This window comes from Pteropus vampyrus, unplaced genomic scaffold, assembly GCF_000151845.1.
Source record: "Pteropus vampyrus isolate Shadow unplaced genomic scaffold, Pvam_2.0 Scaffold193, whole genome shotgun sequence".
NCBI classification, from domain to species: domain Eukaryota; kingdom Metazoa; phylum Chordata; class Mammalia; order Chiroptera; family Pteropodidae; genus Pteropus; species Pteropus vampyrus.
The window spans coordinates 1282308-1296077 of record NW_011888974.1 but is presented as its reverse complement, the minus strand read 5'-3'; the positions used below and the strand labels follow the sequence as shown (position 1 = coordinate 1296077).

Below are 13770 nucleotides of genomic sequence, written 5' to 3'. Positions count from 1 at the left end.
TTTTCTGTATTATTTGCTATCTTGCACATGAAAAATTGGTAGGCAAATAGAGATGCACCATAAATATTGAATAAATGAATTCTAAAAGGGGAAGAAGACATATAACTGCCTTAACAGCCCTACTATCTCAAATCTAGCCCTTCAGGGACCTACGAAGAGATTTATGAGGGACAAAGTTTGAAAACCACTCATATAAAATCTAATACAAGTATTAGAGATGTTTGGGAATTAAGTTTTACATGAGTAGTTTTCAAGCTCTTTATTTTTTCACATTATGACTGGAACAAAGTTGGTAATCAAAATGTTAGTTTCCTCCCTTCTTTCTGTACATTTCACACCCATTCACCCCACTCAAATATATCTACCTAAGAAGGCAATAAAGAAATTCTGCAAATGGAAAAGATAAAGAGGAAAGACAGTTCTAACATTTACCCTACTTGAGCAGGGTCAAATAACTAACAGATATACATACTGCGGGGACAGTAATCCTCATCAGGAGAGTCAGCATGGTCTTTGCGGTGATGGCTGAATCGGTAGTCAATGCTGTCATGCACCCAGCCTTTTTCAATGAACAATCCTGGAACTTCATCTGAGAAGAGCCAGTATCTACAAATCACAACCACATATTAATAACATAATAATACATCATGAGCATAGAATGACTTTACTGTTTGGGAAGATGATTATAGAATATTACTGAATATTCAGAAATATACAAATTATAAAGTAAAGCAAAAAACACCAAAATTTTTGACATTTGAGACTTGTTTAATATCTGTAATTTTTATACCTTCTAATATTTCTCTACTTCGGCTTCCATACAATGTATGTATTTAAAATGCATTGCTTTCTACAGCCATGCCACATGAATAAGCCCGATCCCATCTGATCTCAGAAGCTAAGCAGGGTCGGGCCTGGTTAGTACTTGGATGGGAGACCACTTAGGAAGACAAGGTGCTGTAGGAGCAAAAAACTAACTAACTAATCAATCAATCAATTAATTAATTAAGGGATTGTAAGTTGACAGATTGTAAGGTCCTTGCAATCTGTGAGGTCAACCAAGGATTGTCTCATCTAAAAAAAAATTTTTTTTAAATAAAATTAAATGCACTGCCATTTTTAAAGACCTCTATTTGGTTTATGTTTCGCCTATCACTATAATTTAAGTTTCATATTTGTGGTATCTTCAAGGACAGGATCATGTCCTATTTATCTTTATAACCCCAGCATTTGGATAGTAAATATTCAATAAATGTGATGAGCAATTGTTTCCAAAATCCATGAACAGAAAAATGTGTCTATTCTTAGTACTGTAAACAGTTTCATAACTAGTAAAAACATAAAGGCCCTACAAGATGACAAAAAATAAATTTAATGACTTACCTATTATGGTTTCGATCTGTACCAATAGGAGTCCTACGCATGACAAGTTTAGCTTTGGCAATTCCCTCCTGGAATGCCTTCTCAGCAGCTGCTTTGTGTTTTCGTATTCGTTCTTCTTCAGCTTCGCGTTCAAGTTTCACTGTTAAAGATAAAAAGAATCAACTAGATTTTTTTTTCTAGTAAACTCTATTCATACAAATTAAATAAGATATGGAGTGAAAAGTACCTAGTATAAATTTCCACCAAACCTTAGTTTTTCTCCTAATTCTAATTTATTATAAGAAATGACACCTAAAGGCAGCAATTTCTATCTGGTCCTCCTATGTGTTCTGAATTTTGGTGATATCACAGCCATCAATCAATGTAAAAATCTTTCTCTCCAAAATGTAATTTATTAATTTAAGTAATTAAGTTGATTTTATCTTATTAGTAATTAATTTTAGATGTAATCTTAAATGGAATTAATTGAAATATTTTATGATAGGACCAGTCATAGGATCTTCAAAATGATCAGGATGGATAAAACTAGAATAGTCATTTCAAAATAAAACAAATTTCAGCCTTGAGAAACTTGATAGTAATTCAGCTTATTAGCCCTGGTGACAAGAAAAAAGAATTGAGAAAGCAAAGGCAGGGAAAAACTTGTGAATAACAATTACTGTCTATTAAATATTATTTTTCAAGTTATTTAGCAAGTTACCTTTTTTTGTTTGTTTTTTAGGCGAGGCAACCCTTGGTTGATCTCACAGATTGCAAGGACCTTGTAAGCTTACAATCCCTTATTTTTTACGCCTACAGCACCTAGTCTTCGTAGGTGGTCTCCCATCCAAGTACTAACCAGGCCCGACCCTGCTTAAGTTTCCAAGATCATGTGGGATTGGGCTTGTTCAGGGTGGCATGGCTGTAGACTACTACTGTCAATATTTTAAAAAGTTGTAATCAATTTATTTTTGATCATTTATTGAATGGATTTATTCTATCCCAACAGAAATTTCCCTGAACAAAAAAAACTCAACTAAACATCTACAATATGATGAGACTCTGGAAAATGTAACAGTCTAACAGTATTACTTTAAAAATGTTAAGACGAATTTCATTTATTTAAATCCAACATGGCATGTTACCTTTAATAAACAATTTTCTAGCCTGAATGAAACTATGCTCACAATAATGATTTCAGTAGAGATCAGTACGCAAAGGTAAATAATGGCTGAATCACAGTAAAGAAAAAGCTCCTTCTCCTGCAGCTACAAACAAACTAGGGCAAGTCATCAAAAGACCAAATCTAATGCAGGAGTTACAGCACTAAACTAGATATGAAAGCCCTGAACTCTAATTCAAATACTGGTATTGACAAAATATTAATATTCTTTGCCCCGTTTCTCTATATCAATAGAATATCGTCTACCTTGCCTTTCTCCTATGTTAACTGTAATATACAGAGTCACACTTCAGAAACTGAAAAAGAAATCATTATATTTCAGGTAAAACACAGCTGAAGTATGACATAAATAAAGTTAACCTCCATGTTGCTTTTTATGGAATACAATTATACTGTCTTTCAAACTGGCAAGTATATATATACACATACAGTGTGCATCCATATGTAAAAACATTTCAATGGCCATAAATGGTATAACCTAAAGTCTGTTTTAAAAGAAATATTACATACTTCCTAATGAAAGAACTACTCAAGTTGTTTGACTTAAAACCTCTCACACATAATTTAAGACTATTTCTAGATATGTCTGTCTAATCCTTAGCATCCAACTTTGACAAGTAAATGGTTTTTACCATCTTCACTTCATAAGCTGGTAACTTTCATAAAGTTGGAAACTGTAACAGTGATCAAAATAGTTTATAGCCTTAAAAAAAAAACTAATATACTTTGTAGGTTTACTGTAAGATAATAGCAATTCTGAAAGTAATTTTGTGTACATTGTAAGACTGACCAAATAAATAAATATTGATATGGATGAATGCCAGGGTTCTCAGGGTACTAGACGAGAGATACAAACATAGAATAAAGAACAGCAAAGTAGAACCCTTGGGTGTCAAGCTCTATTTAGAATAAATTTAACAGAAGTACCAACTTTATATTCTGAAAACTACAAACTATTGTTCAAAGAAATTCAAAATCTAAATAAATGGAAAAGATATTCATGGATCAGAAAACAAAATATCATTAAGATGGCAATAGATCTATTAGATCTATAGATTTAACCTACAGATCCCAAAATTAATCTATAGATTCAAAACAACCTCTATCAGAATCCCAGGTGGCTTCTTTGTAGAAATTGACAAGCTAATTCTAAAATTACTGTGGAGTTGCAATGGACCTAGAACACCCAAAACAATCTTTACAAAGAATAAGTTACATTTCCCAACTTCAAAAACTATTACAAAGCAACAGTCATCAAGACACCATAATATGGTATAAGAATAAACATATAGATCAGTGGAATAGAATTGAAAGTCCAGAAATACATCGATACATCTATAGTCAAATGATTTTTGACAAAGGCACCAAGATCATTCAACAGAGGAAAGAATAATCTTTTCAACAAATGATACTGGGATATCGCTGGATAGCGACAAGCAAAAGAATGAGGTTAGACCCTTACCTCATACCGTGTACAAAAATTAACTCAAAATGAATCAAAAACCTAAAGGTAAGAGCTAAAACTATAAGACTTTTAAAAGAAAACATAGGAGTAAATCTTCATGACCTTGGATTTGGCAATGGATTCCTAGATATGACACCAAAACCACAAGCAACCAAAGAAAAAAATAGATAAACTGGACTTCGTCAAAGTTTAAAAATTTGTGCTTCAGAGGACACTATCAGGAAGGTAAAAAGACAGTGCATAAAATAGGTGAAAATACTTGCAAGTCATATATCTGATAAGAAAGGGATTTGTATTTAGGTTACATAAAGAAACTTACCTCAATAAAACAAGACAATCCAATTTGAAAATGGGCAAAAGATCTGAATTAACATTTCTCCAAAGAAGATATACAAATGACCAGTAGGCACATGAAAAGATGCTAGAAATCATTAGTCATCAAGGAAACGCATATCAAAACCACAATGAGATACCAATTAGCAACCACTAGGACGGTTATAATCCACAAGTCACATAATAACAAGTGTTGGTAAGGATGCAGACAAGTGGAGAAATGAGAATGAATCCTCATACATTACTCATAGGAATGTAAAATTGTGCAGTCACTTTGAAAAACTGTCTGGCAGTTCCTCAGTTAAACAGAGTTACAATAAGACCAAGCAATTACATTCCTAGGAATCCCAAGAGAAATGAAAAGATATATCCACACAAAAACTTGTACACCAATGCTCATAACAGCATTATTCATAATAGCCAAAAAGGTGGAAACAAACCAAATGTCCATCACTGATGAATGAACAAAATATGGTATATCCAAACAACAGAATATTATTTTGCTATTAAAAAGAATGAAGTACTATTGAAACACACTATAATATGGATGAACCTTGAAGACACTGTAAGTGAAAGAAATCAGTCATAAAAGACTACATATTTATTAAAAGATTCCATTTACATGTCAGAACAGGCAAATTTACAGTCATGGTAGTAGACTGGTGGCTGCTTAGGACTGGGGAGGAGGGATGGGTGGGGTGATGATAGCTAAAGGGTATGGGGCTTCTTTTTGAGGTAATAAGAATGTTCTAAAATTGTGGTGGTTATACATAACTATTAAAAAATACTAAATTGTATATCAGAAATGGAAGAACTGCATGGTTTATGAATTATTTAATAAAGCTGTTTATTTAAAGTTCAGATTTCACAGTGCTATCAAAGCCCAAAATTTTTATGTTCTTCTTAATAGGGGAAAAATTAACAACTAAGTTGGTAACTGTGCTGAAGGCTTCAAATACGCTGTCATTCAATTGTTACAAGTCTTTACAAACATATGATAAACTGAGGCATGGATAAGTAACTTGCCCAGAGAAATACAGCTACTCAAGGCAGGGTTTTAGCCCATATTAGCAATTCCGAAGTCATACATTATTTTCACTACGCCTATTTGTGGATCTAGTCCAAACCAGAAAACCCAGAAAAGATGTTATCACATGAATCTAAGCCAAACTATCATTAATTATAGAATGTCAGGCTGAACACTCATGCTAGAACATTACATACATAGTAAGGTCTGTGGTATTACATAAACAACTAGTTATGACAAATAAGAGACTCTACCGTTACCTCAGTAATTTCCTTACTTTTACTACCTTCTCAAGGCTTCCCCTTTTCTCTCAACATGAGCTTTTACCTTTCATTTCTCTCTCCTGGATTTCCCGTTCCTTCTTTGCCTGAATGGCAAGTAGCCGTCTGCTCTTCACAGCACTAATCATGTCTTCAGCTTCCATATCTACCTGGGGCTCAAACTTCACAACTTCTTTTTTCCTATCAGTTTTGCCTAACCCATTCTCCTCTTTCCCATTTTCTTTATTTCTGGCTTCCATTTCTTTCCGTTTCTGTTTCTCTGCTCTCTTCTTATCATTTTCTTCCTTTAACACAGCAAGCCGTTCCTTCCACAACTCTGCAGACATCTGCTGCCTCGTTTCCATATGGTCTTGCACTGAGTATGTCATGAGAATCCGGTGGCAGAGTGCTGTTAAGATCTGTAGCTTCTCTTCTGATGTTAGTTCAAAAAATTCAGAGGTTTCCAACTTCTCTAGGAACTCATCTTGTACCTCATTGTCCTCAAATGGTGCTGAATCTTTATTATCATCTGTGTCCGAGCCCTCACTTTCCTCCTGAACATCAGATTTGCGTAAGCAGAGCCGCACCAGCTCTGAAACAGAATGCAGAGTCAGAGGGATTTCCGACAGCTTCATTCCCAATTCACCATAATCTTCTGCTATTTCATCTTGTAATAAGGTCTGTAAGAGGATGACCAACACTCTATTTAAGTATAAAAAGCCACCCTTTTCTGCACTCAAGGCTTCCATAAGGGACACAGCAGTAATAGGATACTGAGCATCTGGTAAGAGCAGTCCAGAATAACAGCTCAAGAACTCCACCACCATGGCCACATCCCCAAAGAGTGTGTTGGGCAACCCTTCAGGGGTATCCACCAACCTAAATGTTGGAAGGTTTTTGCCAGTTAACTCTTGGTCCTCGTACCGCTTCTGTTTTTCTAGCTTCTCAAGCATTTCTTTCTCTCTCCGTTCTTTGGCTTTCTCTTTTAACTTTTCTTTCAGTTCCTCTCGTTTCTTTTTCAAATATTCTTTGCGTTGTTCTTCAGACATAGAGGCCCACCTCTTTTTGTGTTCTAGAAGCTCAAAGCGTTTTTGAACAATACTTCGCAATTCTTCCGGGAGACGAGCTCTATCTTCACTAGAGAGGAGACGAGCTGTTTTGGAGATAACACAGGACAGGGCACTCTTCTTGTCCTCCCTGTCTTTGTTTTCTTTGTAGTAGGCAATAAGGTGTAGGGCAGCAGGAGGCAGATGTTTATGAGGTTTACTAGAGGACCTGGGTGTACCCCCAGAATTCCGTGGGGCTCGTGTCATCTTCTGAGTGCCTTTAGCCATATCCAACAAAGTCATTTGCTTCATTTTGGTTTTAGGAGTCTTCAGGCCCTTTTTTGGAGATTTGGAATTCCCTGTGGATTTCTGTCCATTCAGGATGCCTTTGCTTCTGCCCTTTGCTTTCAAAGGTTTGTCATTGTGCTTCCCTGGTTTCTTGGCATGTGGGCCTTTCTTAGGAATGTGAAAATTAGCATGTAACTTGTTGGGTGACATCATCTTCATCACTTCTTCCAGATGCTCTTCTGGAGATTTGGAATTCTTTGAGTTCTTCACTTTGAGTGGTGAGCCATTCAAGGATTTCTTCAAGTGTACATGACACCATAACTTAGGATTCAGTGGTGAACTCAGAGAAGAGTTGTCCGTCTTGGATTTCTTTGAGGGCTTCCTGTCTGGGGATCCAGTATTTTTCCTCTTAGTAGAAGGGTTGAGAGTCATGTACTAGAATTCAAGAAGAGAAGCAAAATTAATTTTAAAAACTAATTTAAAAAAACAGTATTTTAGCATCCTAGAGGCCCTGTATCCGCTATTCAGGTAAAACTACATATTCATTTTTCTTCATAGATACTATGTCTCTGAAAAAACAAAAATATAAATGTTAATGTTTTAGCAATACCGAAATTTTCTTGATACCATCCTTAAAAATCTATACTCTAATTTAATTAGACATTTTTGCTATGTAACTAGCTTTCTCTTTATACACAGATTAGCAGTTTTTAAATACTTTAAAGAACTATGAACCCTTTCCTCAAAAACATACAAAACTAAGCATACAATTTCAGAGTCCATCCATGGATCCCGGATTAAGGATACTAGATTTAGATAACAGCAACATTGTTCCTGAGACAGGACTAGATTTTTATATTTTAGCCTTTGTTCCAATTGGGGGTATTCTATGCTTTAAAGGAGAAAGTTTACTGTTTAAGTATGTTTGTCTAAATTCAGAAGTATATTTCTTTATTAAAAGTATCAGTGAGTATACCAACAACAAAAAGCAGTGCAAGCTAATAAAAACAAGTAAGGGGCCCTAGTGACCCTGGCCTCCTAGTTCCTCAAACTCCCCTTTGTCCTCTACCTACACCTCAGAAACTCATTCCCATGAATACATTAACTATAAGCCCTCTAAATTCTCAATTTCATGTAATTCTTTTTGATCATTCCCTCACATCTTTCTAAGTCACACCTTCTAACACCCCAACTCTGCAATCCTTCAATCCCACCAAGACCTTAAATCTTTTAATTCTATCACATTTTCACCATGCTCATTTCCTTGTCCTTACCCAGATTAAATCCCACAGTCAATCACTGTAAGCAGTCTTGCATAAAGCTACAGTTCCCTTGTCTCCCTTGCTCTATTATACCTAGTTACTCCTGGCCTGCCCATGTTTGGCTTAAATATGACTAGAATAAAAGATACAGTGACAGTGTGTGTTCTTAAATTCATAACCAGGTTGCTCAAATGGGTGGGTCCTGAATGCCACCCAGTAATCACAGTATATTCTTAGTCCATTCACGTTCCCACTTTCCTAAGACACACATCCTCTCCTGTCTCCTCAAACATCAACCTTATCCCCATCATATAGAATGTTAATAGGTTAGAACCAGCCAACCAGTCATAAAAATATTGTTTGTTTAAATGTGTGTTAAAAACAAACAGAAAAACACTTGATTTCCATGCTTTAAAGAATATAATTACAAAGAAAAAAAACCTGGCAGCTAAAACACAAATTAAATGAAATAAAAACCAGCAATGAAAAAGTACAACTAATTTCAAAAAAAGTATTCCTTCAAGTGATTAGGAGAAAAGACTAGATAACCTCTAGAACACTCAATTCTAAAAAACTTCAGGTTTTTGAGTGGAAGGAACTAACTTGATAAGAGCAACATGCAAAGAAGTAATCTAGAGGCAGTGGATAAGATAGGTTACTGTGGAATGAGACAAGGAAACAGCTAAAGACTATGGAATATGAAATTATGAGCCCCTTTAAAAAGGCAATAGGTAAATGGCTATTGTGAAATAAATCCCAGGGATGATACAGACACCTATGCTCTTGTTTAAAGTAAACAAACGGGTGTAGTAAAATTTAATAAGCTGTATTACAATACCAAAGAAGATTTAAATATTAAGGATATAATCAGAGAAAGAAACTCAGAGAACCAAGGCAGTATAAGAGGTACAAACAGGGTCTACAATGAATAAGTTGGCTTACACTTAACAAGCCCTTCTTCTGGCTAAGTTCGCTAACTTTAAAGGCCAATCTGCCCTTTAAGAATTACAGGCAATTGCCAGTTATTGTTCTTCTAGCTGGCTGTTTTTGGGTTGTTCCTCAATTATCATCCTCAGTATGGGTTGATAAACAGGTTTCATAATTTACAGACTATAAACATTATCAGTGACTCAAGGGACACTATCCCCCAGAAGAAGCAGAATTTCTCAGTTCTCATTCCCCAGAAACAAATTTCAAAAGATTAAAAAGAATAAGCAAAAATAACTTATTAAGATTCAAGGACAGTAAGAGTACCAAAGAAAACCGTATTTCAAAATAAGCCTACAAATCATAGGGTTAGACCCAACACGACCCAGGCAGGAATTAAAGACAAATATGTGCCTCCCAAGAGTTAACTCTCCTCCTCAGCTAGTCTTAGAAAATATTCAGAGTACAGACAAAATAGACTGATACTTTTTCTAATGCTCAGGATAAGTCAGACTTAAGTCATTCTAAAATGAAATTTATCACTAAATTTCACTAAATAAAGAAGAGTAAGTTTCATTTTTACCATTTTAAATAGATATGTTTTAACAGGGTCTATTATAATTGGGCCACTTCTTAATTTACTGATTATGTTTCTATTTTAAAAGTCACTCAAATTTAGCATAAGTTTCTTTAAATTTTTTCTACTTAGAAGCATTGCATTATGCAAAATGATACAAGAAAGAGCTGGGATGATTTAATCATGAGAGGGTCCAGCTACTCTTTTTTATTTATAAGGTGTGGTTTTTGCCAAGCCACACTGTGTAATTCTTTTTCTCTTAAAAATGAAATAAATTAACTCACCCAACCCCCTCCCAACAGGCCAGCTCCCAGCGTGAGCAGTCCTTCAGTAACTGGATCATCTCAGCATAGGGCATGCTGGGCAGTCACAGCCAAATGGGAGCCAACATGGCTGGACTCAGGGGGATCTGAAAAAGTATAAAACCACTTATGTGCTAAGGATCTCCCCTATCCCCATTCAGCATAAGTAATCTACTAGAGTAGTCCATAGGAAGGGAGAAAAGAACGGACATCTGGATTAGCAGTATTACAGTTTTTGGCAAAAGCCATTCCTAACTGCTAAACAGGTAAAAAATACCTGTCTCAGCAATATGAGAGGCTGTAAGAAAAATAATATATAATCAGAGAAACAAACTCAGAGAACCAAGGCAGTAGAAGAGGTATAAACAGGGTCTACAATGAATAAGTCAGCTTACACTTAACAAGCCCTTCTTCTATACTTGTTCCTTGTCACTTGGAACAAACCGCCACCACGCATAAGGAAATCTAATAAATAAGATAAAAATAAAGAAATTTTATTTATAGTAGCTCATTCAGATGCTAAATTTAACTTAATAGTAAACAGCAAGAACCCTAAATTAGAAATTTTTGGCTGTCTATATGGATTTTTCATTCACTGTTCTTGACTGCCCAAGGAATTATGTTAGGAGTTTTAAGGCAACATTCATATAGTGGGTTTGTCTGAGTCTAGATGCCTTTATCAGCAAATTTGTGAAATGTTACTATAAAATATTTTTCAGTGTTTTGAAAGTTAATTTTTTAAAGCACTTCTGCTCTTGTCTCCAACTCATATAAATAAACTTCAGAGCCAAAATTTAAAAAAAAATCTTAGGGCTCTCAAAATTTATTTGAAACATCAGTTATTAGAAGAAACATCTCTAAAAATATATAATTATCACTAGTAATGACACAAAATTACATCATGTACCTTCTGATGTCACTGAGAAGAACATAACATCATTTCTGTGGTATTTCTACCAAAAATTCATAACCTAAATTGAATCATGAAGAAATAAACCCAAATTTAGGGGCATTTTGGAAAAATTGGCTTGTATTCTTAAAAAATGTCAAGGTTTTTAGAAGACAAAGAAAAACTGAGGGATTATTCCAGATTAAAGGGATTAGAGGATACTCAAGAGACAACATGTAAATACATAATACTATATTTGATCCTATTAAAACCAAAAATTTTTTAAAAGGATTTATTTGGATAAATGGCAAAATTTGAGTAAGAACTATAGATCAGATAATAGTAGTGTTTCAATGTTAATTTACTGATTTTGTTAACTGTACTACAGTTACATTAAAAATATCCTTGTCTTTTTATTATTTTTCTTTACTTCTTAAATTTAAAAAAGGTTAGACAGAAAATACCCTTGTCTTTAGACAACACATATTCAAGTATTTTGTAAAAGGGCATCCTGTCTTATCATCTACTCTCAAATATCTCAAAAAAAAAAAATGATTTGTGTATGTGTATATAGAGAGAAAATAACAAAACAAATGTAAATGTTAACGTTTGAGGAATCGACTGAAAAAGTACGATCTACTTGAAAGGAAATTATTTATAGTATTTTTGTCAACTTTTCTATATGAAATGATTTCAAAATAAAATGTTTTTAAAATGTATTAGGAGCCAAATTAAATCAGTCCGAATTATTTCAGGATTCCAAATGTCAAACAAAAGTCTTATTTCTTGTTACATCTCTATCCAAAAGCTTCCTCAGTAGGATACAGCAGTCCAAAATAAGAGTTCAAATATTACCAAGAGAATAACAAAACACTAGAGCTGCATGTATTAGAATAGAAAATGAACTAAGCCGATTTCATCTTAGATGACAGTTATCACTCAATTACCCTGTAAATCATTTCTCCAAGTCATTAATTGGCCTACAAAAAATTGTTATCCCTAAACTCAACCACAGCTGCATTTTTCTTGAGGAACAGAACTTCTTAAAGAAATGAACTCACTAGCTATGTTCCCATTACAGTTATGTGAAACATCACAGGACATAAAATGAGTAAGAGTATCTGTAATTTATATGTGGTTTACTAGACCACAAACACACCCTCATCATCACACCACGCCCTACTCAGGTAACACTCTCTTCTCTCACGCCCAAGCTCTCCCCATCAGCCCTTTCCTAAAACTATTACTCAGAACTTGCTTCCTCTCTCCAGATCTCATCTCTCTAGATCTCATCTCTCAACAGTTGTATTCAGCAGCCTAGTAGAACATTAAATTCTACGAAACACAAAGAGAAGACAAAGAGACAAAAAAATGTTTTAACCTACCGATTTTGGGACAGATCATGTGATCAGGTCTAATTTTCAATGCATTACTTAAAATTTTCTTTAGCTGAGGAAAGAATCCAAAGCACTGTTTTATGGTCTATTTATCTATGCCTTTACTATATTCTGTCCTGGCTGATACCAAAAGGTCTTAAAGAAAACTAATTTTACGAATAAACAAAAAAACACTTATGTAAAACTCAGAAGACAAAATTCGGTAAAATATCAAATAGTACTGGGGAATAAGAAATCATTGTTTAAGGTAGGAAAAATAAATAAAAAGTTAAGTATGTGCTCTTAATTTTGTAGATTAGTATTTTACAAGAGTCTCAATTTCTCTTACTAGGTAGAACCACTGTCTTCTTATAGCAGTTTAGTCTACACAAGCTTGCATGTTCAAGACTCAATCTGAATTACAGCCAAATTTCATTAAGTTAATATTTTAGGCCCTCAATAGGAAATTTGAGTAGCCATTTTCAGAAATTGCTTTTCAAGCTATTTCCTGGAACTGTAGTCTCTGGCTCCTACAAAAAGTAAAGATCAGCTTTTTTATTCTTATAAATCCCAAAGACCTTTTATCCATAAATTCTTAATCTTTATTTCATTTAACACACTTGAATCATTAAACTAAAATACATTAAAAGACAACTATAAAATTTAAAGAGGAAAATATTAAAGGACTCAAATGATAACAAGTCTAAAACTCAATCAAAAATGATTTTATATAGGATTCTCATGCAATACATATAGTTATTTCAAGTTAAAACTACCAAAAGCTGTATCAATTCAAAAACTACAGCAATGAAATAACAATGAATTAAATTTCCCCTCAGTAAATGAAAATATTAAGGAACAAATTTAGATTTACTAAAGTGCCATGGAAAATTTACTCCTGATCTAGAAAAAAATAATTCCTGAATTTTTCTTTTTATACAACTAATAAAAATTTAAAGAGCATAATGAAAGATAATGCTTGATCATGCTTATCTCAAATAAGAAAACATGTTAAATGCTCAACTATGGTTAGAGGTCTTTATCAATGTTTGAAGAAATAAAATCATTTCTCAATATTACTTTTGTCATCAAAATCAATTTAAGATATCTAAGGTGATTTAATTACATGACTCAAAATAGCCTTAGTATTTCACAATTAAAAAGGGGGGGAAGGGGGGTTGCTGGAACCCTTAGTTTTAATGGACCAGCAGCCCTCTTCTGGTCTCATTCTGGCCCAGAGACCAAGATGAAAACATCAGTATACAAATAAGTAAATTTACCACCAAAGATGCATAAATACTCTCATAACCTACATTAAAAAATCTTACTGGAGAAATCCTGAGATAGAAAAAGACAATTAGAAATCCGAGGCCAGGGGATGGCTGCATAGTATAGTGGTTAGCACATTTGCTTTACACGCAAAAAGTCCTGGGTTCACGCCCCAGGTGGAGCCACAGACCATACCCTGGGTGC

At 34.3% G+C, this 13770-nt stretch overlaps 1 protein-coding gene, 1 long non-coding RNA gene and 2 pseudogenes across 2 annotated transcripts in view; 1 reads left to right on the top strand and 3 right to left on the bottom strand.

Annotated features, from left to right (window-relative positions):
* BAZ1B (bromodomain adjacent to zinc finger domain 1B) overlaps positions 1-13770 on the bottom strand; it is a 63280-nt gene that overhangs the window by 28028 nt on the left and 21482 nt on the right. Inside the window, exons 6-8 of the mRNA XM_011371677.2 lie at positions 5698-7399; positions 1384-1522; positions 473-606 (exon numbers count right to left, since the gene is read on the bottom strand). Coding sequence (XP_011369979.2) covers positions 473-606; positions 1384-1522; positions 5698-7399 — 1975 coding nt within the window. The remainder of the gene's footprint in view (positions 1-472; positions 607-1383; positions 1523-5697; positions 7400-13770) is intronic.
* LOC111746570 lies at positions 849-966 on the top strand (annotated as a pseudogene).
* LOC111746555 lies at positions 2173-2292 on the bottom strand (annotated as a pseudogene).
* On the bottom strand, positions 7401-12902 carry LOC111746538. The gene is made up of 2 exons (XR_002783163.1): positions 10428-12902; positions 7401-10139 (listed from the first exon to the last, which is right to left on the bottom strand). It is a non-coding gene; the product is annotated as an uncharacterized LOC111746538 (long non-coding RNA).